The 27,226-nt window shown below is 35.2% G+C and overlaps 1 protein-coding gene across 1 annotated transcript in view; it reads left to right on the plus strand.

The window, feature by feature from the left end:
- The window catches only part of RNGTT (RNA guanylyltransferase and 5'-phosphatase), a 344,889-nt gene that overhangs the window by 16,690 nt on the left and 300,973 nt on the right, over positions 1-27,226 (plus strand). The window contains exons 5-8 of the mRNA XM_044245889.1: positions 12,197-12,272; positions 13,560-13,800; positions 24,648-24,757; positions 26,018-26,119. Of these exons, the coding sequence (XP_044101824.1) occupies positions 12,197-12,272; positions 13,560-13,800; positions 24,648-24,757; positions 26,018-26,119 (529 nt within the window). The remainder of the gene's footprint in view (positions 1-12,196; positions 12,273-13,559; positions 13,801-24,647; positions 24,758-26,017; positions 26,120-27,226) is intronic.

The following is a 27,226-nucleotide window of genomic DNA, read 5'->3' on the forward strand; positions in this document are numbered from 1 at the left end:
AAGGCAGCTGCTTAACCAACTGAGCCACCCAGGCGTCCCCATAAATATTTCTTTAAGAGTATCCTGGACTGCTTGCATCAGAATATCCCAAGGATGCTTATTAGAAATGTTTGTTTTAGGGCCTCGTCCTGGACCTACATAATCAAAAACTCTGGGGTTGAAGCCTAGAAATCCAATTTTTTTTTTTTTTTTTTTTTTTAAACAAGGATCTTAGGTGACTTTTTGCGCACACTTAAATTTGAGAGCTGCTATCAAAAATTAAAATATGTTCTCTATCAGTGATAATTGTTCCTGCAGCTATTAATGAGTGCTTTTTCTTTGCCTGGGAGACATGATGGGAAATGATGAATGAAGGAATGAATGAATATAATCCTCATAACAACTGTATAGTATGGGGTGTTATCGCCCTTTTACAGATAAGAAAACTAAGTCTCAGAGAAGTTAGTTTGCCCATGGTCACACATCTAATAAGGATTTAAGCCAAGTTTTCAATCCAGTTTCTGACTTCAAAGTTCAGATCTCTAAGTTGTTGCTTCCTTGGTGTCTAGATTAACTCATGAAAATGTAAAAGAATTTCTGTACTATAAAACATAACAAACAGAGCAAAAGGATTATTTGAAATTTGGACAAATATTTGAAGCATATGACAGGTTAAAAATATATACAAAGAGGTGCACCTGGGTGGCTCAATTGGTTAGCGTCTCTTGATTTCGGCTCAGGTCATAATCTTGGGGCTGTGAGATCAAGCCCTGTGTCTGGTTCAGCACTCAGCGAAGAGTCTACTTGTCTCTCTCCCTCCCCCTGCTTGCTCCCTTTTTCTCTCTCTTAAATCTATCAGTAAATAAAATCATAAAAAATATATGTACAAAGAGATTTTATATCCAACTGGCAAAATATGAAATACAATGAAAATGCAGCTTATAAAAATATATAAGAAATATATAAAAAGTAAAATATAAGTAACCAAGAAACAATTTTTATTGTTAAAGAAACAATTGTTAAAGAAACATTTTTTAACCATTTTTAACAATTGTTAAATAAACAAGAAACAATATTTTATTTTAAAAATATAAATAACCATGAAAACAGTTTTTCATTTGTTAATTAGAGATGCAGTTAAAATATAGTTATTTCCCCCTTCAAATTGGAAAAATTTAAAAAATTATAATGTCAAGGTTTGGATACATTGGGTGCACTCATACATTGTTAATTAGAGTGTTAATTGGTACTACTTCTCTGGAGGGACAATATGGTGATATTTTTCAAGGTCTTCCTAAGTGTTTATATACTTTGACTTATGAAGACTACATCTAAGTTCATTTTAAGGAAGTAGAGATGGACATAAAGATTTATGTGGAAGGAATTTCAGCACAGCTTCACTTGTAATAAAAACTGGGAATAGTTTACATATCTGATAAAGCAGGTCATTTATAGAGTGTGCAACTATATTTAACAGAAGAACAATAACAAAGGAATATATGCCATACAGTATTGTGATGTGTATGTGTGTATGTATTTATACATTCACGAGAATACATGTAACAAGTACACATATATATGCATATATTTAGATGTGCAGCCAAAAGATATGCAGCCTAAACTAGCATTGTGGCCTTTATTTGAGTGATAGCTGTTTTCTCATTTGAGAGAAATCATTGTACGGGTAGATGCTAAATGTATTTGAAGAATTCAGAGGAAGACAACAAGTCTTAACATTCAGGAACAGATGTCATGGTTTTAGAAAGATTAACATTCCCAGGTTTAGGAAAAGAAGTTGACCCTTGTTATAAATTGTCCAGTTATATTGTTGGAGTTATTTTTATATAGTTGACTTATTTAAGTCAGTTGCAGTCAACATTTATTCTTAATGTCCAAATTGCTCCAATTTGGAGCAGTTGGAGCAATGGGAGTCCCTTCAAGTTGGTTTGATATCATCCATTAGTCTTTGATGGTTTCCTTGTTTTCTGGTACATGATGTTTTCCAGACCTGGGAATCAGTTATATCTCTAAGGAGATTGGTTCCTTTTAGTGGTTTCTATTTAGAAAATAATATTTAGAGATAACCTAGGTGTCAGAGACCATTCCATAATTAAACACATTAGCATTTCTGCAGTTAAACATATGAATATTTATTTATACTAAGTGGGAAAAATAGACTATAAATAAATGCCACATTAGTTCAGGTCAGGTTTTGTCCTCAAATTATTTACCAAGAACCTTAATATTTTTAGAGCATTTAAAAAAATTATAATTACAAGTAAGAGATTATGGAACTATATTGTGTTTGTTTGCATGTGCCAAAGTAACTGTCTTGAGAATAAGAATTTTGTGGGGGCGGCTGGATGGCTCAGTGGGTTAAAACTCTGCTTTCAGCTCAGGTCATGGTCTCAGGGTCCTGGGATCAAGATCCGCATTGGGCTCTCTGCTCAGCGGGGATCCTGCTTCCCCCCCCCTCTCTCTGCCTTCTTGTGATTTCTGTCAAATAAATAAATAAAATATAAATAAATAAATAATAATAATAAATAATAAGTACAAAATAAATAAATATAAATATAAATAAATATAAAATAATAAAAAATAAATAAACAAAATCTTTAAAAGAAGAATTTTATGGACTGGAGAAATTAAAAAAAAAGCTATGTTAAAAGAGAAACAGCTGATTTCTTGGTAAATGATAGGCTATATAATAGATATATAACTGATGCCTGTAGTTAATTTGGGTGTTTCCAATTATAAATATTGTATCTGATTTGTGACTATGTATTTTCATGAGTAGCATATGTTATTTTGGTAAAAAACCTTTTTTTTGGTTTAATAAAAATAAGATAACTTGGCATATAATAAGTCTTAATAATAGTTAGTTTTCTTTTTCTGTTCTTATTTTTGTTCCTTTAGTCCAGGGTGTTTCAACCTCAGTACTATTGATATGCTTCAACTAAGCTTTTATAAATCACCTCTTCCTGGTTTTTGTTTATATATCCAGGATGTATGTTAATATTGTTATAGCTCATCTTTCTCTCCTTTGCTGGGAGATTGTTTCTTCTCTCTCTTTTTTTTTTTTTGGAAAGATTTTATTTTTAAGTAATCTCTGTAGCCAACATGGGGCTTGAACTTACAATCCCAAGATCAAGAATTGCATGCCCTACATACTAAGCCAGCCAGGTGCCCACCCCTCTTGCTTCATTTGATTTGATTTTTTTTTTTTTTAGATTTTATTTATTTATTTGACAGAGAGAGATTACAAGTAGGCAGAGAGGCAGGCAGAGAGAGAGAGGAGGAAACAGGCTCCCTGCTGAGCAGAGAGCCTGATGCCGGACTCGATCCTAGGACCCTGAGATCATGACCTGAGCCGAAGGCAGCGGCTCAACCCACTGAGCCACCCAGGTGCCCCATTTGATTTGATTTTTAAAGAACTGTGGTTTTCCCTTAATATATATATTAGTGTTAATATGTTTATTAGTGTTAATATTTTTTGACATGTTGAGGGCAGCTGGGTGGTTTAGTTGTTGAGTGTCTGCCTTTGACTCAGGTCATGATCTCAGGGTCCTGGGATTGAGCCCCTCATGGGGCTCCCTGCTCAGTGGGGAGCTAGCTTCTCCCTCTCTCACTCCCCCTTCTTGTTTGTGTTCCCTCTCTCGCTGTCTCTCTCTCGCTCTGTCAAATAAGTAAATAAATACATAACATCTTAAAAAATATTTTTTGACATGCTATATAAATTTATTTTATTGTATTAGCTTACCTAGAAAATGAATTTTTCTAGATAAATTTTCAAATTTGATTAAGAAGTTGACTTAAAATAGTTAATAGTGAGAAAAAAAAAAGCTAATAGTGAGCTAATCTTTAGATACAAACTCTGCTTTACTTGCCACTAGGTGGACCCATTCTCAAAATGAACTGAGGAAAACTGAAAAATGTTCTTTTTTTTTTTAAATATTGAAGACCTGTTATACTAAACTTGTAGTTAATGGATTTTTTTTTTTAACAACAAATACATGATTTTCCAAATTTTTCTGCAGAGATTTGCTTTCATGAAGTTTTTATAGCTATATCTTAGTTTAAAACTCCAGTCATCTATTAGTGATTTAAAGTATAATAAGACTAAAACTTTATGTATTTGTATAACAAGGTATATTAAAAGAGTTGTGGTACTTTCTTAATTTATATTTCATCACGTGGCTTAATCACTTCATTAGCAATTATTCTTACATTTTCTATTCATAAAAATATCTTGCTAGAGTAAAAGTTAGAATGAAAAACAGTAGTGGTTTAGGTGAGAAACATTTTTACCTTAGAATATTTGTTGCTTAAATTGGTCTGAAATATAAAGCAGAAGGAAAATTTACATGTTTGGTTTAGATTCATGTTGTGCAAAAATGTCTGTTTATAGCTAACTTTGTAATTTTTGAGGCCCCTTTCCTTAAGAAGCAATGGAGATAATGGAATTTATAGTTTCATGATTACAGTCGTTTATTTCTAAGGGGTATTTTTCCTGTTCAAGGTTGAGCTGTTTTTATCTCTTTAGAAACTTATTTCAGTTGTATCCTTGTTTTCAATTATTGTCAACCTCTGTGACGTAACCAGCTTCTTCTCAGACTGTAAACATAGGAAACATATCTAAGCCTCTTATATTAAATGATACCCCCCAAATCCCACACCTTTCTTCTTGTTTTATATTTCCCCTTCCGCTTCCCAGCTGATATTTTGAAAGATGGATACTTGAATTCGCTTATTCCCATTCACTACATTGCAATCTGGAGTCCTCCCTGTGCACTCTTACACAAATAGTGACTTTCACTTCTAATTGTGACATTTAAACAGTGAACAGTCATGTCTTGAAACTTTTTTTGTTGTTGTTGTATGTGACTCCATGTTCTTTTTTTTTTCTTGACCCCATGGCTTTTATTCTTGGTCTTTTTTATAAATAAGTTTCCAGACCCTTACTTATTCTTGAAAGGTTGGTTTTCTTCAGATTTCATTATTAATTTTCATCTCTTAATTTTTACATACCCATTCTTAGTGATCTTATCTGTAACACAGCCCTCTTCCCTAGGTCAATATATGTTGATTATTCTTTAATTTGCAGCTCTAGCCAGCTCTCCACCTCTCTGTGAAGCTCTTTGCTACTTTTTCCCCAAAATACTTTGAAGTCCCAGAAGAACCTTAAACTCATCATCACCAACTGTACTCATTACCATGCCTATAAGACTGATGTAACTCCTGTACTTCCTGAGCTAGTAAATGTTGCCACTGCCCACTTAATCACATCAGAAACCAGAGACTCCTTGTATGTCTTTTCTCTCTGTGTTGCTGGTCATTCACCCCTCATATTGGAGATTCTGCCTTAAATGTCTCTTTAGTCTGCCTCCCCTCATTATTGCTAACATTATGACCCTTGACACTCAGACCCTTATCTCACATCTAAATTACTGGGATGGCTTTCTTACTGTTTTTCTTGCCTTCGTTGTTGCTTCTTCTCTGTCTTCAGTTGAACTGCCATTGGAGTGGGTTATTTATTTATTTATTCTTTAAACATTTCTTTAGTATGTATGTATGTGTATATGTATGTATGTAAGTAATCTCTACACCCAGCATGGGGCTCGAACCCACAACCTTGAGATCAAGAGTTGCATGCTCTTCTGACTGAGCCAGCCAGGTGCCCCTGGAGTGTTTTTTTAAAAAAACATAATTTTATTGCCATGCTTAAAATTTTTTAATATCTTTCCATTGCCCATATACTGTCTTTAGTATGGTACGCAGTTTTCTTCAGGATATTGTCCTTCTTACTGCCTCCCAACTGCATTTGGTATTACTTTCTTATTATACTCCATGTTATAGCCATTCTGATTCATTTATAGTTTTGCCATATGTGGTGTTTTGATTCATGCATATTTTTGTTTGCACAGATTGCTCCTGTGTGTAGTTCCTTTATGTCCTTGTTAATTGGGTGTTGTTCATTGACTAAAGTTTTTATTCTAAATATTAATGATTATTTAGTATGAATGTAGAAAATAGGAGATTTGGTGTAGTTGATGATAACTCTATGATACTGGTTTCAAAATTTTTTTTTTAAGTAGCAAAAACCTTTTTTGGAAAGAAATCTTACCGTGTTACAGAAATGACATGAAAATGATACTTTTATTTGTATACTTTTAAAAATGTATAAAAAATAAAAATGTATCAAAGTTACATCTTTGATAAAGTCAGTTGTTAAAAACAAGTGTTTTGGAATATGTTTTTAATGCCCATTGCAGACTTACATCAGCATCTCACTTTAGCTTCTAGGTTGTTGTTGTTGTTGTTGTTTTTAAGATTTTATTTTTATTTATTTGAGAGAGAGACAGAGAGAGAGAGCATGAGCGAGGAGAAGGTCAGAGGGAGAAGCAGACTCCCCATGGAGCTGGGAGCCCGATGTGGGACTCGATCCCGGGACTCTGGGACCATGACCCGAGCCGAAGGCAGTCGTCCAACCAACTGAGCCACCCAGGCATCCCTGTTGTTTTTTTTTTTAAGAATTTATTTTATTTATTTATTTATATGAGAGAGAGCACGAGCAGGGAGAGAGGCAGAGGGAGAGGTAGAAGCAGACTTCCCACTGAGCAGAGAGCCTGACATGGGGCTCCATCCCAGGACCCCAAGTTTATGACCTGAGCCGAAGGCAGATGCTTAACTGACTGAACCACCCTGTGCCCCTCACTTTATTAACTGGATATAAAAACAGTTATCATTATTGAGGTATACAATGAGCTGCATTCATTTAAAATGTACAATTTAATGATGTAGATACCCATGAAACTACAACCAAGGTTCAGAGCATTTGCATCTTAAGCCCGTTTGTGTTCAGCCTCTCTTCAAACTTTAGTTACAGATTCGGCAGTCACTTCCTATCTTCTGTCACTATTGATTAATTTGGATTTTTTAGAAGTTGTTTTAATTGAAATATATTTGACATATGACATTGTGGAAATTTAAGGTGTACAACATGTTAATTTGATATATTTATACATTGTAATATGGTTGCCATTGTAGCAATAATTAGCACCTCTATCATGTTACATAATTTTTTTTTTAGGGGTTGGAATAATTAAGTTCTTTCTTCTCAGGTTTGATGAGCATAATACAATATTGTTTATATTCACTATGCTGTGCATTAAATCTCTGGCTCTTACTACTCATTGCAAATTTGTTTTAATTAATTAATTTAAATTTGTTTACATTTAAATAACTCTGTTTTCTACCTCCTTCCCGCCCCCATTTCCTGGTAACTACTGTTTTACTCTTCTGATTTTATGAGTCTGGCTTTTTTTTTTTTTAAAGATTTTATTTATTTATTTGACAGAGACAGATCACAAGTAGGCAGAGAGGCAGGCAGAGAGAGAGAGGAGGAAGCAGGCTCCCCGCTGAGCAGAGAGCCCGATGCGGGACTCGATCCCAGGACCCTGAGATCATGACCTGAGCCGAAGGCAGCGGCTTAACCCACTGAGCCATTAGCCCACTGAGCCACCCAGGCGCCCCATGAGTCTGGCTTTTTTTATTTTCACATATAAGTAATATGCTGTACTTGTCTTTTGCTGTCTGACTTATCTCCCTTATTTAGCATAATATGTCAAGGTTCATATGTGTTGTTGTAAATGACAGAATGTTCTTCCTTATGACTAAAGTTCCATTACATGCACCCTCCTCCCACATCTTACATATTCCTTCATCCATTGATGGGTGATTAGGTTGTTTCCATATCTTGGCTATTGTCAGTAATGCTGCAATAAACATGAAAATGCATATATCTCAATATTCTATTTTCATTTCCTTTGGGTGCATATCCAGAAGTGGAATTTTTAGATCATATGGTAGATGTATTTTTAATTTTTTGAGGAACCTCCATGTTTTCCTTAGAGGTTGAACCAATTTACATTCCCACCAGCAGTGTAGGAGTTCCCCTTTCATCACATCCATGCCAATACTTAACTCTTGTTGCCTTGGTGATAACCATTTTAACAGGTGTGATGTGATTTCTCATTGTGGTTTAGATTTATATTTCCCTGATGATTAGTGATGTTAAGTATCTTTTAATATACCCATTGGCCATTTCGATGTCTTTAGAAAAATGTCTTTTGAGATCCTAGGGCCATTTTTAAATTGACTTGTTTTTTTGTTACTGGGTTGTATGAGTTCCTTATATATTTTGGATATTAGTCCCTGATATAATGTATGGTTTGCACAATTTCTTTCCCATTCTGTAGATTGCCATTTCATTTCATTTCATTTATTTATTTATTTGGGCAGAATCTTTTAAGTTTGATGTTGTTTCATTTGTTGATGTTTGCTTTGGTTGTTTGTGCTTTTGGTGTCATATCCAAAAAATCATTGGCAAGATCAGTGTTGAGTAGTTTTTCCCCTATATTTTTTTCTGGAGTTTTATGGCATTGGGTCTTATGTTTAAGTCTTTAATCTGTTTTGAGTTAATTTTTGTGAATAGTGTAAGATCGGGTCCAGGTTTATTGTTCTGCATGAACATCATTTGTTGATGAGACTAACATTCCCCATTCAGTGTTCTGGGTTCCCTTATTGAATATCAGTTGACTGTATATGCAGGAGTTTAATTAGGTTCCCTGTTCTATTCCATCAGTCTATAGGTCTGTCTTTATACCAGTACCATACTGTTTTTAATCACTACAGTTTTGTGGTATAATTTGAAGTCAGGAAGTATGATGCCTCCAATTCTGTTATTTTTCCTAAAACTGCTTTGGCTATTCAGGGTCTTTCATGTTTCCATACACATTTTTGCATATTATAGACTTTATGTAAAAGAAATTTGTATATATGGACTTCATGTTTTTTTTTTTTTTGTTTTCTGCTTTCACACAGGTTTTTAAATCATCCTCATTGTATTTATTAGTAATTTATTCATTTTTATGGCTGAATAGTAGTTATTGAATGGATATACTACATATTTATCCCTTTACCTGATGGTTGACATTTGGGGTGTCTGCACTTTTGGCCATTATAAATAAAGTTGCTGTGGACATTAATCTTTATGTATGTCTTTGCACATATATTTTTATTTTTCTTCAGTCAATAACTAGGATTAGAATGTCTGGGTCATTTGATGTAGATGTATGTTTGTATGTTTAACTTTTTAAGAAATTGCCAAACCGTTTTCTAAAGTGATTGTGTTATTTTATATTTCTACCAGCAGTGCTTGAGGGTTTCAATTCCTCTATATCCACACTTACATATGACATTGTTAGTCTTTTTGATTTTATCTATTTTAATTGGTGTGTAGGGGATTGCATTGTAATTTTCATTTTCATTTTATGATAATGATATTGATTGTCTTTTCATGTACTTCTTGATCATTTACACACATTCTTTTGTAAAGTGTCTTGAAATCTTTTGCCCAGTTTTAAAAATATTAGGTGTTTGTTTTATTACTGAGTTGTAAGATTTACTTATATATTCTGGATGGAAGTTCTTTATTAGATATATGTAATGAAAATATATTTTGTGGCTAGTTTTTTTTTTTTTCTCTTCCTTTTTTTTTTCTTTTTAGAGGAAGAGAGAGCTAGGGGAGGAGAAGAGGGAAAGAGAGACTTAGAGACTTTTAACCAGGCTCCACACCTAGCATGCAATCCGATGTGGGGCTCGATTTCAGGACCCTGAGATCATGCTCTGAGCCAAAATTGAGTCAGGACACTTAGTGACACTTAGCCACCCAGGCGTCCCCTGGTGTTTTTATTTTCTCAATGACATCTTTCAAAGCAGACATTTACCTTTATGAAGTAGCACTATTTATCAGTATTTCCTTTTATTTCATGTTTTATCTGAGAAATCTTTTCCTATACTAAGGTTGCAAAGATTTTCTTCCATATTGTCTTCTAGAAGTTTTGTAATTCTTTTAGTTTATTTATATATTTGATTTTTGGTTGCCCTTTGTTAGGATGCTTTATATACAAAGAGAAGAGTAGTTCGTTAAGATATGGTCTTAAATGTCGAGATATCTTTCCATTAAACAGAGATAATAGGAAAAGCTTCATTTTCGATGTTTGTGGGAGAGTGACTTAAGTAATGTCACGTTAGTAATGTCAACCAAACTATTTTAATTACTTCTTCAAAGTAGTTAAAGTGATTTAAAAATGCATTCATGGGGCGCCTGGGTGGCTCAGTGGGTTAAGCCGCTGCCTTCGGCTCAGGTCATGATCTCAGGGTCCTGGGATCGAGTCCCGCATCGGGCTCTCTGCTCAGCGGGGAGCCTGCTTCCCTCTCTCTCTCTCTGCCTGCCTCTCCATCTAGTTGTGATTTCTCTCTGTCAAATAAATAAATAAAATCTTAAAAAAAAATAAAAATGCATTCATTTTTATGAAGCTCATTTGCAGTTTTTCAGAGTATAGAGGTAGGACTGCATTTGAATATGTATTGAAAAAAGGTTTAAGAAAAAATTCTTCTTCTCAGGTTTTTCTTCTGCAAGTTTATTTTACCTTTTTAAAGAGTTATTTATTTAAGGGAGAGAGAGTGGCAAGGAGGGGCTGAGGGAGAGGGAAAGAAAGTCTTAGGCACCCTCCACACATAGCATAAGGCTGGATGTGGAGCTTGATCTCAGGACCATGAGATCATGACCTGAGCGGAAACCAACAGTCCAACTGACTGAGCCATCCAGCTGCTCCCTGAAGGTTTGTTTTAAATATTATAAAATAACGTAAAGACACTGTCAGTTTCTAAGAGAACATCAAAGTAGTTTTATTTTTATTGTACTGTATATCCATCAATTATTTTAGACCCAGTCAAGTGTTGTGTGTGTGTGTGTTTGATAAAAACACTTTATTTTTTTAAATTTATTTTTATTTTTTATTTATTTTCAGCATAACAGTATTCATTATTTTTGCACCATACCCAGTGCTCCATGCAATCTGTGCCCTCTATAATACCCACCACCTGGTACCCCAACCTCCCACCCCCTGCCCCTTCAAAACCCTCAGTTTGTTTTTCAGAGTCCATAGTCTCTCATGGTTCACCTTTCCTTCCAATTTCCCCGAACTCCCTTCTCCTCTCTAACTCCCCATGTCCTCCATGCTATTTGTTATGCTCCACAAATAAGTGAAACCATATGATAATTGACTCTCTCTGCTTGACTTATTTCACTCAGCATAATCTCTTCCAGTCCTGTCCATGTTACTACAAAAGTTGGGTATTCGTCCTTTCTGATGGAGGCATAATACTCCATAGTGTATATGGACCACATCTTCCGTATCCATTCATCCATTGAAGGGCATCTTGGTTCTTTCCACAGTTTGGCGACCGTGGCCATAAACATTGCTATAAACATTGGGGTACAGATGGCCCTTCTTTTCACTACATCTGTATCTTTGGGTAAATACCCAGGAGTGCAGTTGCAGGTCATAGGGAAGTTCTATTTTTAATTTCTTGAGGAATCTCCACACTGTTCTCCAAAGAGGCTGCACCAACTTGCATTCCCAGCAACAGTGTAAGAGGGTTCCCCTTTCTCCACATCCTCTTCAACACACATTGTTTCCTGTCTTGTTAATTTTGGCCATTATAACTGGTGTAAGGTAATATCTCAATGTGGTTTTAATTTGAGTCTCCCTGATGGCTAGTGATGATGACCATTTTTTCATGTGTCTGATAGCCATTTGTATGTCTTCATTAGAGAAGTGTCTGTTCATATCTTCTGCCCATTTTTTGATACGATTGTCTAAAACACTTTCTTATTTAAAGTGCTTGGATTCCTTTTTTTTTTCTTTGAAGATTTATTTATTATTTGAGAGAGAGTGAGAGAGTGGGCACAAAGGGAGAGGGAGAAGCAGATTCCCCGCAAGCAGGGAGCCCGATGTGGGGCTCTATCCCAGGACCTTGGGATCATAGCCTGAGCTGAGGGCAAACGCTTAACTGACTGAGCTATCCAGGCATCCTTAAAGTGCTCGGAATCCATTAGTTTTAAGAGAATCTTTAGATTTTAGAGGTGATTTGTAACCAGTATATACTAAACTTCTTGCTAGTGAGATTAATTAGATTCTAAGAACTTAAACTGATGAGTTACTAAGCTATAAGAGAGGGCCAAGTTTTTAAAAATGTAGTTATTTTATAAAGTCATTAAAATGTTTTGCTTACTGGTTGGAATTTTAAAGTCAAATGTGGCTTTTGAAGTTATATTTTAGTTTTAAACCAAAGCTACTTTATTTTCTAGGTGTTCATTGTACCCATGGTTTCAATCGCACTGGTTTCCTCATATGTGCCTTTTTGGTGGAGAAAATGGATTGGAGGTATTGTTTCTTGTTATAATGGAAGATTAGTAATTGATAAAGAATTTTATCGATTTTTTTTAGTTTTAGCATTTTATATTGTCAAATTTTTGGTGAAGTCCTGATTAATAATATTTAAAGTGGTTTTAATTTTAGACTTGATTAGTCTTAGAATATCATTTATTACCTGGTATTTTGTCCTAAGTAGCATTTTAGTTGAATGTTTATCGATATTTATATATTATATATTTTCTTTTCCAGATTTTTTTCACATCTTCCAGAATTATCAGAGACAAGTTTACTCAAAATCTCTCTTTTTTTTTTAAAATATTCACCTTTGGAAGTTACTGTTGTTATTATTGTTCTTTTTTCTTTTCTTTTTTAAAGAATCTAGCTCATGCCCAACGTAGGGCTCAAATTTACGACCCTGAGGTCAAGTTGTATGCTGTAATTACTAAATTGGCCAGATGCCCCTTGTTCTTTTCATTTTTAATAATACTTTTATTTTTTATAGCTGCTGAATATTAGGAAAAACCTGTAATGGTATATGGAGAAGGTGTTTTGGGTACAGTTACTCTGTATGAACCACTTAAGTAAACATGGCTTTATTGAAGTACCTTTTTAGATCCTGAGAGATTAGAACCTTTGTTGCCTCAAATTGGGCAAATGGGATATTACTTCCGGAATTTTCTTGTTTACTGATTGAGGGTCATTATTTTTGTTTATAAAGCCTCAACACAGTAGGTCCTTCTCTGAATGTAATCAGTCGAAGTACACATATTGTTTATTTCCCTGTTCACACATCCTCTGGTTCTCTACTGAGTGCTCTTCTAGCTCTGCCTTTCTGGCCTTGGAGGTGCTTTTGACAGTAACCCCAGACTCCTTGTCAGTTTGTGCTTTAGCCTCTCTCTGATGACTTTGTTGTTTTTATCAGATTTGTTGAAAGTTCTTAAAAGCTAGCATGCTTTTACTTTTATTCATATTGGCGTTCACATTTCTTTGATTTCCCTTAGAATTCGATCTGAACCTTCAAGCCTTTGTATACATTTTTCACAGACTTTACCAAGCTCTCTTCCGTACAGTCATTGCAGTTTACCTCTAGGGTTTAGGGATTATCCATGTACCTTGTATTAAAGCTCTTTCAGATTTGTCCTTTACTAGATTGAATGCCTTGGGCCTGGGGAATATGATTTGTCCATTTTGTAAACCTATACCGTACTTCCTTTGGTGACTGAAATAGAATGAGTTTTGATAAATCTGCGTAAATGAAGAGAAGTGAGGAAATTCCATGGTGTTTGTTTTCCATAGTATTGAAGCAGCAGTTGCTACTTTTGCTCAAGCCAGACCACCAGGAATTTATAAAGGTGATTATTTGAAAGAACTTTTTCGTCGCTATGGTGATATAGAGGAAGCACCACCCCCACCTCTATTGCCAGATTGGTGTTTTGAGGATGATGAAGATGAAGATGAGGATGAGGATGGAAAAAAGGAATCAGAACCTGGGTCAAGTGCCTCCTTCGGCAAAAGGAGAAAAGAGCGGTTAAAACTGGTAATGTTTAAAAATATTATAGTCTTTACTTCTTCTGAAAGCTTATTGAGATTTATGTATTTGTTTAGCTAGATTTTAAAGTTATTTCATTCTGGCTGTTTCTAAAGATTCTTGATAGCCGTGAGTCTGCCTTTTCTATTGGAAAAGCTTGTTAAGAAGTTCACTTAGTTTTTGATTCTTAGGTAAACCAAAGAACTCTTACATATTAGATTGAGAACTTACTCTTTTGTGCAAAGTATTGGAAGATGCCAACTACATAGTGAAATTTATTTTACTGATGTTTTACAAAATTGTCACATAGTTAAAATAACTTTCCATATAAATTCTGCTCCTTCCCATGGTTGGTATTTTCATATTTTCTATAACATTGAACTGAGAAGACTCTTCTGTGGACAACTCCCATTAAAAGGGCTAACAAAAACCATTAGGAATTATTGTCTTGGGAGGACAGGAGAGATACTGAGAAGAAAAGTACTGATTGTACTTGTACACACACAAGTATATGGTACAGGCCGAAGGGAAAAGTTAGGAAAGTGTGGAGATAATTAAATGTTAATGAAGTAATAAATAAGGAATGTGGGATATCATAGTTGAGCAGTAAAGACTATACAACTCATTTATTAGTAGGCAATGATTCACAGGCAAGGAAGAAAATGCCTTATTTTTTTGTAAATTGAATGATGTAGTTATTTGGGCTTTTTAAAAAAAGTTCCTTGCTTGAAAAACATTATTTTAATATGTATTTACACATTTCAAACTTCAAGACTTTGAGGCCACTGAAAAGTGTTAATTGCTTTGAAATATAGAAATAATTCTATAACTCTAAATAACTCTATAACTCTAACTCTAACTCATTGATTACTGAATCACATATCTAGAAAAATAAGAATTACATTCTAAGGAAACACTAATAGCATAACGTAGCATAGCATAGATGATTACCTTCTTATAGTATCATTTTTGTAAGGAAATTCATCTATATTTTTTAAAAATAGTGTTAACCATGAGCATATGCTAATGTGTTTTTGCATTACAATATAATATTTGAATGTGTAAAAGAGCTTAAAGCAAAGAGTTACTGTTTCACAAAATGTGCTAAAGTTTGCAGGGATTTTTCCCCTCCAGCAGAAGGGGTCTTAAAAATGACATTTATTTTATAATATCAAGTACCATTAAATCTCTGTAGTGGCAGAAGAGCTTCAGCAGCATTAAGAGAAACATAGCCAAGATGGGCATGTTTCTTAGGGAATACAAAGGACATTTAAAATAAAATCCCTGGGTGCCTGGGTGGCTCAGTCGTTAAGCATCTGCCTTCTGCTCAGGTCATGATCCCAGGATTCATGATCCTAGAGTCCTGGGATCAAGCCCCACATCGGGCTCCCTGCTTGGCGGGAAGCCCGTTTCTCCCTCTCCCACTCCCCCTGCTTGTGTTCCCCCTCTTGCTGTGTCTTTCTCTGTCAAATAAATAAAATCTTAAAAAAAAAATCCCCATTCTAGTTTTTCCTGTTTTGTTTTGTCAGTTACTAAGAGCAGTGTTTAAAAATTTTCCCACTACGGGGAAGCCTGGGAGACACAGTTGGTTAAACGTTCATCTCTTGATTTTGGCTCAGGTCATGATTTCCAGGTTATGAGATAGAGCACCTTGTTGGGCTCCATGCTGGGCATGGGGCCTACTTGGGATTCTTTCTTTCCTGCTCCTCCTGCCCTCTCCTCTGCAAATACCCCTCTATGATTGTGGATTTATCTCTTTCTCCTTCTAGTTCTGTCAAGTTTTGCTTTATTATTTTGAGGTGATATTATTTAGTTTATACAAATGTGTGTAAAGGATTATTAAATCTTAACTGTGTCTTCACTTTTAGCATTAAAAATATCTAATGTTTGTATGATTGACTGCCCAAGCATCCTTTTGGATAGTGTTAGTATGTATTATCTTTTTTCTGTCATTTTGCTTTCAGACTTTATTTATCTTTTATTTAAGGTATGTCTGCATTGCATTGTTGGGTTTTGTTTATCCAGTGAATAGTTTTTGCTTTATTGGAGTATTTGGTCCATGTGTATTTATTTTATTGATATAGTTACATTTAAAACTTATAGTCTTAACTCCCCTGCCATGGTATGCTCCTTTTTATCTTCTTTCTTGCCCTCTTTATGCTTGTTTTTATATCTCCCCAAGCCATTGCTTGTTAGTTACACATTCTTTTACTATTCTTTTACTGGTTAGTCAAGATTTCAGTATGTATCTTTGACTTGTTAAAGTCTGGTATATTTTAGTACTTTTGCCACTTTTTAAACAATGCAAGAACCCTAGAACCTTTGGTTGCATTTACCTCTTCCTGCCTTTTTATTATTGTATATCTTAATTCTACAAGTGTTTTAAACCCCATAAGGTGACATCATCATCATCATCATCATCATTTTAGACAGCAAATATTCATTAGATAAACCCACAAATTTATCCTTTCTGGTGCTCATCTTTCATCTATTTTTGTGGTTCCAATAGGATAGTTTTTCTTCTAACTGAAGAGTCCCTTTAGTATTTTCTTTCTTGTGAGTTTGCTGCAACACATTCTCTCAGTATCTGTGTAAAAATGTCTATTTCTTGCCATCATTTGAAGAATGTTTGTTTTGGGTATAGAATTTTGGCTTGGCACTTTGAAGATCTCATTCCATAATCCATTTCTATTAAGAAGTTGCTTCTCTGAAGCTAATTTCTTTTTGTTTTTAGTTTTCAGCAATTTTACTATGCTGTGTCTACCCAGAGGTTTTTTTGTGTTTATTCTGCTTTCTATTTATAGTGATTCTTGAATCTATGGTTGGATTTGTTGTTTTAGACAATTCTCAGCCATTATCTCTTCGAATATTGGTTCACATCCATTCTTTTTCTCTTCTGGGACTCACCAAGAAGACGTGTCTCCGCCCCACCCCTGAATGTCTCTTATGTTCTTTCTATATTTTCTACTCTTTTTTTAACCCCCATTTTTCAATTTGGATATTTTCTTCTGACCTCTTTCTTCCAGTTTACTAATCCCCTTTAGCTTTGTCTGAGTTGATGTTCAGTTTATCCATTAAGTACGTAATTTCAGTTATTTCACTTTTGGAATTTTTATTTGAGTTTTAAAATAGTTTCACTTCTTTGTTGGACTTCTTCATTTTGTCATTTAGGTTTTTGAATTTAATAATCCCAGTTATTTTAAAGCCTACGTCAGATACCTAATTGATGTGGATCTCTTCTGGATCTTTAGTTTTTCTTTTTTTGATTTCTAGTCGATTGTTTATTTTTTGTCCTGCCTGCATATTTCTACTTCTTAGTCATTATGTATGAAAAATTGTGGGAAAAATTTGAGACTTTGCATCATGTTTTCTTCCTTCAGAGAACATTTGCTTTTGTTTCTACATAGGGTTAAGAGGAGGACATCTTAGCTCAGTCAAGGATTGAATTTTCAGAAACTAGTCTTCAGTTTTGGGGAACTGGTCTCTTTTTGGTTCAGCTTAATTCCCAGAGTGTAGCCGTTTGGGGATCCTAACCGAAAACCTAAATAGGACCCTTCCTCCTTAGTGGCCTGAAACTCCAGTTTTTGTTTTCCTGTTCCTGTGATATTGCTGAAAGCTGTGTTCAGCCTTTTAGCCTCTTACCTACCATTTTGGAAACAGTGCCCGTAGAGGAAGACCTGTACCAGATGTGTAGCTCCCCTCTCTGGATTCCTTTCCTTCTGAGTTCTTGGCTCTTCAAGCCTTTTACTGCCTTTCTACTTCTCCAGTGTCTTCAAACAAGCACTTTTAACATTTTGTCTAGCTTTTTCTCGTGGCTGCAGAATTGATTTCAATAACTAGGTGTCATTGCCAAAAGCAGAAATCTTTCTTCTCCTGTTTTGGAGAAAGCAGTTAGGTTTGATTTCAAAGTGGTTAAGTAGTTTTTCCCTCTTTTCAAGTCATAACTGATAAATTATAAAATTATTAAATATATTTTTTACTTATAAACGTAGTATACTTACATTAAAGAAAACTTGAAAACAAAAGAGATAACTTATAATTCTTTAACTTTTGTCTAACTACTGGCATTTTGTCATCTTAGAAGAATTTCTTTCCATTTACTTATCTAATTTAAAAGTGTACACAAATGACATAAAGATCAGGTTTCTTTATAAAAGTACAAACATCTAGAAGTATATAGAGTAAAAAGTGAAGGTATTTTTACTCCCTCCCCAACTGCTCTCTTCTTTTTTGGTAATTTTTCTAGATATTTACTTGTCTATACATTTACATACATATGTTCAGTTTTGACCTTACCTTCTCCATTCCTTCTTAATGTAAATGTATTTTTCTGCAACTTTTTTTTTCTTTTTTAACTTGGATATCTTTTTTTAGTACATTTTTAACTACTTCATTCTTTTTAGGTAATACCAGAGGAAACAGTTTCTATAGAGCAGTATTCTCAATATTTCTTTACAAGATGAGAGAAGATATCAGTCCATACAATAATTACAGACTATTATGAAAAAGAACCAATTAGAGATCTTGGAAATGATAATTAAAAAATCCAACAACTCAGTTAGATAGGTTGGATAACAGGTTGAAGGAAGCCGTAGAGGAAATCACCAAGCTGGAGGATTTAGCTAGGAAATTCTTCCTGGATGCAGCATAAAAAGACAAAGAAATGTGAAAAAGTTTAGAGTTCGGTAGTGACTTATATGAATGACTTAACACTATGAAATGTCACAGAGGGGACACATACGAGGATTATTTTCTGTAATGCAGTAGGGCCAGGTCAGATTAGTGATTTTTAAGAAGCTAATGGGAGGTGAGAAGATGGGGACAGAATTGGGGGTCCTCACTAGGATTCAGCATATGGTTATACTCACAGCCAAGTTTATTACAGCAATGTACTAAGGATATACAGTTAAGTGATAAGGGAAGAAGATAACTACAGTCTGGTGGATTCTGTATGCAGGCTTTCTTATGCTCTCTTCTTCCCATCAGGGGTTGTGCAGAGCTCACTGTCTCAGCAGTAATGAAGATGTAGCAACATGTGTAATGTTACTGCCTAGGAAAGCTCATTTGGGTCTTAGTGGCCAAGGTTTTACTGAAGCCTGGTCACATAGGCAGCCTCTGCATAGTGTGTACTGAAATTTCCAGAATCCCAGAAGGAATGCATTTGTTCAGCGTAAGCGGTATTGTTTGTATGACTAGTCTAGGCATGGTGAATCACCTTTATCAGTTGACTAAGGGCACTCTGAGAATCTTGTTCCCAGATGCCAGTCAGGGACCAACCTTGTAAATAGTCCTGCTGTGTTAACTTTTTTCTGCATACTCGTACTGACTAGTCATTCAAGTAGTTTAGTTATGATCAAAAAGGAAGAGTAAGAGTGATTGCTTGATGCAGCTATAGTCAGAAAAGGCTTTTTAGTATGGAATGAGCTCTAGAATATTTATTACTTGTGGGTAAGTGGCTAGTAGAATCAGTGACCTTGAAAATAAAGGTTGGGGAATAAATGATAGAGTGACATCTGAGGAAGTGAAAGGGAATGGAGTTCAAAAGCAGATGGAGAAATGGGTCTTCAATAAGTGGAGGGAAAATCTCATCCATAGCACTGAGATTGAGGTTTTTTCCCTCAGTGAATTTCAGCTGCATATGTGTGGGAGTACAGAAGACTAATGGTAGGTTGATACAAGGTTGGGTATACTTAGTGTGGGTCTGATGGAAGGATAAAAGATTGAGGAGTACTGGGGATATTAGGCAAAAATAAAATCTTTTTTTTTTTTTAAATATATATTTTTTAATTAATTTATTTGACAGACAAGTAGGCGGAGAGGCAGGCAGAGAGAGAGAGAGGAAGAAGCAGGCTCTCCGCTGAGCAGAGAGCCCGATGTGGGGCTCAATCTCAGGACCCTGGGATCATGAACTGAGCTGAAGGCAGAGGCTTTAACCCACTGAGCCACCCAGGCGCCCCGATATTAGGCAAAAATAATTGAAGTAATCAGCTGTAGAGTCTTTGAATAGGAAGTAAGGTCAGGATGGGGGCTGTTAGCCTGTGAAAAGAGAGAAGTGATAGGATTGTTAGTCTTGGTAAAATTGGTAAGTGAGCATAGTTAGGGTAAAAGAGTTAAGCTGTTTAATGAAAGAGGCCGGAGAGTGATGTGTTGGAGTTAGAGTGTACTCAGTCAGTGTGAGTTGAATTGATGAATCAAAAGGTGGAGCAGCATGGAATAATGACGACATAGCCATGGAACAGGTTGTTGAAGTTAAGCAAAGGTGATAGTCATTGAAAATGCAATTACTGAACTATGAAGCCTAAGTTGTTGGATGTGTCCATTTACCTCATGGATGTTGATGTTACTAGTGTAACAATAGAAGTTAGCACAGTGAGAAATAATATTTTTGATCAATGTGGGGAAATGAGTGGAGGTGAGTACACGAAGAATAGTGTTTTACTACTTTAGATTCTCTACTTGCAAGTAATAGAAATTAGCTCAAACTAGCTTAAATAATAAGAGGAAATTGTTGTGAGCATATGAGTAGGACTCAAACCCAGTAATATAGCCAGATATCAGGAAGGGACTGGAGCCTGGACCTGGAAAACTATTTAGAACCTAGTTTCTGCTCTTTGTTCTTATTTTTTCATCTTTGCTTTTCTCTCCTATTTCTGTCTCTCCCCTTTTGTGTCATTTATCTCACTGGCTTTGTCTTTTAAGAGTGGCTCTTTGTTATTCCTTGTTTACCTGGGAGCTTATAATTATCCTATATCTTCTGAACTTACATGTTGTAATTTTAGCCATATGCAGAGACTCTCTGAATCCTAATTCCAGGTTACCAGAAGAGAGAACCTGGTTGGTTCAGATTGAGTTAGTGGTTTGCTTATGCTCCCATCAACTTTGGCTGGAGTGGGATGCTATCTTGTAATGTTTTATAACATGGCTGTTAGGGTCCTGTCTTCACAGCTCTTTAAGAGAGCTGTTGTGCCACTAGCTGTAGTGGATGTCTCCTGTACCACAGTTGAGTGGTATAGCTGAATGGAGTTAGTGTAAATAGAAATGAAAGAGGAAATTTTGAGAGTCCAGGAGAGCAAGTGAAGATATAGGAGAATGGTTTATACTACCCACCATGGGACTTGGGCAGTGGGCCAATGAGTAGCTTTTCTTTATGAGAGAAGTGGTCTCCTTGGTGAAGAGTTAGTTCTTAGTTAAGACATAAGGGGACAGGGTATTCATGAAAAAGGTTGAGGTAATGAAAAAGAGATCCAAGGATTTATATTGAAACTGTTTGGGAAGGTGATTGGTGATAAGATGAACCAGAGAGAGAGGGCTCCAAAGCAGTGAGGATAGGACCATCAAAGAGGAAAGATGAGGGGCGCCTGGATGGCTCAGTGGGTTAAAGCCTCTGCCTTCAGCTCAGATCATGATCCCAGGGTCCTGGGATCGAGCCCTGCATTGGGCTCTCTGCTTAGCAGGGAGCCTGCTTCCCCCTCTCTCTCCCTCCCTCCCTGCCTCTCTGCCTACTTGTGATCTCTGTCTGTCAAAAAAGAAAAAAAAAAAAAAAAAGAGGAAAGCTGACTGGAGACTTGATTTTGGATGATGTCAACAGTATGATTGACAGGCACGAGAAGTATAGATAAAAGTAATTGGCAAATTAATGGTTGGAAAACTTTCATTTTCCTGTTATTTCCATCTGAGTTGAAGGTAGTTAGCAGAGGCAGTCCAAGCGTGACTAATTTTTATAACTCCCATCTCAAAGCAGTGAACTTATTTTGGCTTGAGACTTTATTTTTGTTAGCATTCCCCTTTCTTGACTATGGTTTGAAGTGATGGACTCTTGTAGTGAATTCTGATAGTTCTATTTGAGTTTTTAACAGTTGCACTGTACTTGGCCCTCACATTTCCTGACACCTTTGTTCATCTTTTGAGCACATGCTATTAATGATTTGGAGGAGTGTGACTAGCAGTTATGTTGCTTGCTCCTCTGAATCAGTGTCTGGGATCATGTCTTTGAAAAAACCTATTAGTGCATTTTCTTCATTACTAAAATATCCTTGTTACACATAACATACATACTTGCTCACTCATTCTCTACCACACACACCTTTTATGTGCACACCCACCCCATCTTCTCTAATGGTTTTTTCAGTTTTCTTCTAACTGATCACTGAGTCCTTTTGTCCTTTTTTGTGGTAGCTGTATGAATTTCCATTTTAAGCCTGGCAGACTCTGTTAATGAAATATACCTGTTTCATCTTAAGCATATGTTATCTTCTTTTCACTTTTGAAATTTCTTTATTCCCACAAACTGAAATGGTAGTTCGTTAAAAAGTGAAAGTAAATGTCAAAGACTTTGAGTCTCAATTATAGTATGTTTGAAAATAGTTCCAGACTTAAGACATTGCTGTTTAGATTTAGTGATACTTTTAGAAATTACCATGTAATTTTGAATAAAATACTTTTGTCAGAAGAAACCTGTAATGACAGTGAACAGCAAATTAAGTTGAAAAGTTACTAAGCAGATGGGATCCCTGGGTGGCTCATTGGGTTAAGCATCTGCCTTTGGCTCAGGTCATGATCCCACGGTCCTGGAATCGCATCCCACACTGGGCTCTTTGCTCAGTGGGGAACCTGCTTCTCCCTCTGCCTGCTGCTCCCCTTGTGTGTGCATGTGTTCTTTCTTTCTCTGAGATAGATGAATAAAATCTTAAAAAAAAAAAAAGTTACTAAATAGTATTTGTGTAAAAAGTGCATAATTCTTAGTGGTTTGTTTTTTTTTTAAGATTTTATTTATTTATTTGACAGACAGAAGTCACAAGTAGGCGGAGAGGCAGGCAGAGAGAGAAAGGAGGAAGCAGGCTCCCCGCTGAGCAGAGAGCCCGATGCGGGGCTCGATCCCAGAACCCTGGGATCATGACCTGAGCCGAAGGCAGAGGCTTTAACCCACTGAGCCACCCAGGCGCCCCAATTCTTAGTGTTTTTTAAGGACTTATTCCTACCGTTTTTTACTTAATAATAATAATTGCAGAAGAAAGTAGGGGAAGATAAAGTAAAAAAATAAATGGATGCATTATAGGAAAGATCAAGGAAGAAGAAGTATAAATGGATGAGAGGCATTTGCTAAGTGATTAAGGTTATAAACACGCTTAATAGCTAAATATGTACTTAGGCTGAATATTTATTCTGTTAAATTAAAAAAATTTAGTTTGTTTAGCTGCATAGAATTATTAAAATATTTCTGTAGTAATACTGTGGAATAGTGCTTGGTGAATGTTGATCATATTCCAGTGTTTTAGTCCTTTTCATTACTTGTTAAAAAAAGAAGTAGTATTTATGTTTTAGGAATAATTTATGCTAGTTGCCCTTGCTTTTCAGAAATTATCATTGATTTCTTAACCTCCCTCAGGAATTACGTGCTCATGAGTAAACCTTCTTCCTGTAAAACTTAAAAAATCTTATGCTATTAATACCTTCAGAATAAAGATGTTGAAAATTGAACTCTCTGAATGCCTTTTCTTTTTAATTAGAATAAACAGGATATAAATTTATAAGTATATTGCTGTTATCTGAGTACCTCAGGTATTAAATATACAAAAATATTTTGTGAACCTGGTTCTTTTTCTCTTTCTGTAGTTAGTGTATTTAATGGTTGCATGGTTCTAAAGCAGAAATTTGAGTGGTTGGTAAAAAGAGGTGATGGCGTAATGCAAATGGTACTCCTTTATCTTTTGGCTCATAAAGTCTTTAACGTATGCTTACTTAAGGAGAACAGAGTTGACGACATATAATTATAAAAAGTGATTCAGAATTAGGGGCAAAAAGTAGAACTAGTGTCTGCTGGATTGACTCAGGACTCTTCTAGATTTGACAGGGACGCATGTGGACGAAATACCATGTTCTTTTTTTTCATTCCTAAGTGGCTCGAGTTGCCAAATCTGTGCCAGAAGGTTGATCATTGCAGCTTGTAGACCATATTTTTTATTCCTTAATTACGTTAACAGCTAGAGTTGTTTTATGGATTTTTGAGTCTGATGCCAGGCCTTTTATGGGTCTGAAAGTAATTGTAGCATGAATCTAGACTGTATTTTTAGTCTTTAAAATTTCCAGGAGTGTTCTGTATTTATTTGATATATAAATTCTCCATCTGCTTCACTTCTCTGTGATATCTTAAAAATATGCTTGCTATGAAATACAATAAAACACTTTATGTAGTTCTGAGTTTAAAAATTTAGATTAAAAATTCAGTGATGAGTAATAGTGTTTGTTACTTCCAATGACTGTAGTTTAGCCATTTTGTCTACTGTTACACTCTTATTCTAGTTTACACAGGTATGTATTGTGGGTATTGATCTCTTTAAAATCCATACTGCATCTGTGGTACAGCTCCTCTCTCTGTCCCTAGTTAGAATCATTAGTGAATGGTATACTGTAGACCTGGGTTCAGATTCTATTTTTACCTCCTGAATAAATTGCATATAGTCTCATTTACTTATTTGTAAATAAAATCTGCTTTTCAGAGCTGTTATAAGGATTTGAGAAAATGTTTGTAGAATGTAGAATGTCAGAGCCTCTGCCTAGCTCTGAGTAAATGGTAGGTAAGTTATTATTGCTGTTATTAATAAGTAGTAACCATGGAGTGCTTTGGCAATATGATACAGACATTAGGCTATATATGTACATTGTAAAACCTGTGATGGATTAAGGAAAGCAAATGTGCAGTCAATCCCAGGGGGATTTTATAGAACTTTCTGGAGCAGACCATTTTTGTTTCATATATTTGCAGACTTGTGAAAATAAACAAATCTATTTCTCAGTCTGGTTTTTGTGAACAGATTCTGAACACTAACAAGATATTTTTCTCTTCCTTTTATCTTAAGGGTGCTATTTTCCTGGAAGGTGTAACTGTTAAAGGTGTGACTCAAGTAACAACTCAACCAAAGTTAGGAGAGGTACAGCAGAAGTGTCATCAATTCTGTGGCTGGGAAGGGTAATAAACATTTTCAAGTTTTAAATAAAACTTGTGTTGTGCAACATTTAACATTAATGCAAACGTTGACTTAGCTTCTTTGTTCTTTGAAGTTTGAATATTTACCTAGAGTGCTTAAAAAGATATCAAGCAAGAGTTTATCAGATTTTTCTCATGATCAACAATTGAGTTAAAATTAGACTACTAGAAAAAACAAAAACAAAAACAAAAAACAAAAAAAATTAGATTACTAGACGGTTGAGTCAAGATTAAATGAATCAAACATGTCTTCCTAACTGAATACAAAGTTATTTTTGTCACTATCTAGTATTTGTTTTGTGTGTTTAATTCTGTTGCTGATTAATGATTGGGTTGCCCATATCATTTTACTAAGGGAGAAGAAGTGAGACTTGAAGACTTGAATGTACCTCACTTTCTAGTTTTTCTGTAGTCCAGTTTTCTGAGACCTAGGGGAATCAGCTTTAATTATGTTTTACCCCCTACCATGACTTGAAAATATTTATCAGACATTTCATGGGAGGGGATTCTGGAGAGTTCACGGCTCTGCTCTAATCTTTTGCTCTCAAGTCTTGGTCTTTGGTCGTTTCTGTTGGTCATAGCCATCTGTGGCAGAAAATTGTAGCACAGCTAGAACATGATGAAACAGGATCGATAATTCTTAAAAATTCCTAATATAAAGAACTTTTTCATTGGTATGTACAGATCAGTTAGCTAGAAATAATTTTAACTAAAAGATTAAAATGATGATGAAGTAATATTGATTTTCATGTTGTGCTAAGCCCTTGCCAGTGTACTTTAATCTTGACCAATATTTCTCCTGTTTTGTCACTTCTGGGCATCTTTTAAGCAGAATTTTGCCAACCTTTTGGAGTTTTGCCAAGTTGGTGGAGTCATGCTGGAAGAATATGGGGTCTAGAATAATGTAAGATAATTAAGGCAAGCAAGATTTAAACTTCTTCCTGAAGTAGAAGATTTGTAAACATACCTACTTTACTATTAGATCATGAATTAAATATTTAAAAAGCCCAGTGGTTATGGTATTTAGTGGCGATTAGAATCTTGTTAACTTGAGTCTGAAATGTCTAGAAGATAATAGATAATATTTCATTAGCATTCTTGGGAATGTTGATGTTCCAGTTGACATTAATCTCATGATAGGGAGAATGTTGTGATAAATGTATGACTAATGTGAGATTGGTTTGAGATGTATTGCTTTGTATGGATGCCAGCTATAATAGTAATAAAATGTTCTTCTTTAAGGTCTGGATTCCCTGGAGCACAGCCTGTTTCCATGGACAAGCAAAATATTAAACTTTTGGAGCAGAAGCCATATAAAGTAAGCTGGAAAGCAGATGGTACTCGGTAAGTTAGACTTGCTAAATAAAGTTATACAAATAACTCTAATGCTTGAAGAATACCGCTTTGTTGTTAGACAAGGTTTGTACTCTTGGGAGTGTGAATTTCTGACTTGAACAGTAAAATAATCATATTTCAAATATCATTATTTTTATTTTCCAAGTATTCTTAGTTATGTAATTCAGTTTCCCTCATTCTAAATTTTTGGTTTCAGAGGTTTTTTTTCTTTTTTGTTTTTTAGAAGATTTTATTTGTATTTTTAAATTTTTATTTATTTATTTTTTAAGATTTTATTTATTTATTTGTCAGAGAAAGAGGAGCAAGAGTGACCACAGGCAGACAGAGTGGCAGGCAGAGGCAGAGGGAGAAGTCCCACATCCCCTCGATGTGGGACTCGATACCAGGATGCTGGGATCATGACCTGAGCTGAAGGCAACTGCTTAACCACCTGAGCCACCCAGGCATCCCTAGAAGATTTTATTTTTCAATAATCTCTGCAGCCAGTGTGGGCTCCAGCTTACAACCCTGAGATCAAGAGTTGCATGCTCCACCCACTGAGCAGCTGGGCGCCCCCCAGAGTTCTGTTAGTTTGACTTAGTCTATACCAAATTGAAGTTTGAAAGTGTTTTCTGTTGATAATATTGTGCTTTTTGATATGTCTGGTGCCCATCACCTTATGTTCAGTGGTTGTTGAGCACTTCTGAAACTAACAGATGTGTTGTCAGTTTATAATCTAAAAATTACCAAGTCTCCTTGATATCTTATTCCTTAGAATATTTTGTTCTATATTTTGCTCCTTTGAATAGTTTTTCTCTTAATCTTTGCTAATACTTTTTGTAATTTTATGCCCTCTTAAGGGTGTTTTATTCTTACAACAAAGCTTAGCTTCAGGTTTCATATTCCTATACTTTTAAATTTTATTAGTATAAATTTTATGCTTCATCAACATTTAACTTTTCTTTCTCTTTTGTAAACATATTTTTATAGCTTTGCCATATGTATTTTTTTATTCGGCAAATGTTCTAATAGTTGAAGTAATTATTTTAACAGATGTTAATATTAGCTTTTTCCTATTAATTTTTCATAATGAAAATGTTTCAGAGACTTAAGATA

Source organism: Neovison vison, chromosome 1, assembly GCF_020171115.1.
Source record: "Neovison vison isolate M4711 chromosome 1, ASM_NN_V1, whole genome shotgun sequence".
Taxonomy (NCBI): Eukaryota; Metazoa; Chordata; class Mammalia; order Carnivora; family Mustelidae; genus Neogale; species Neogale vison.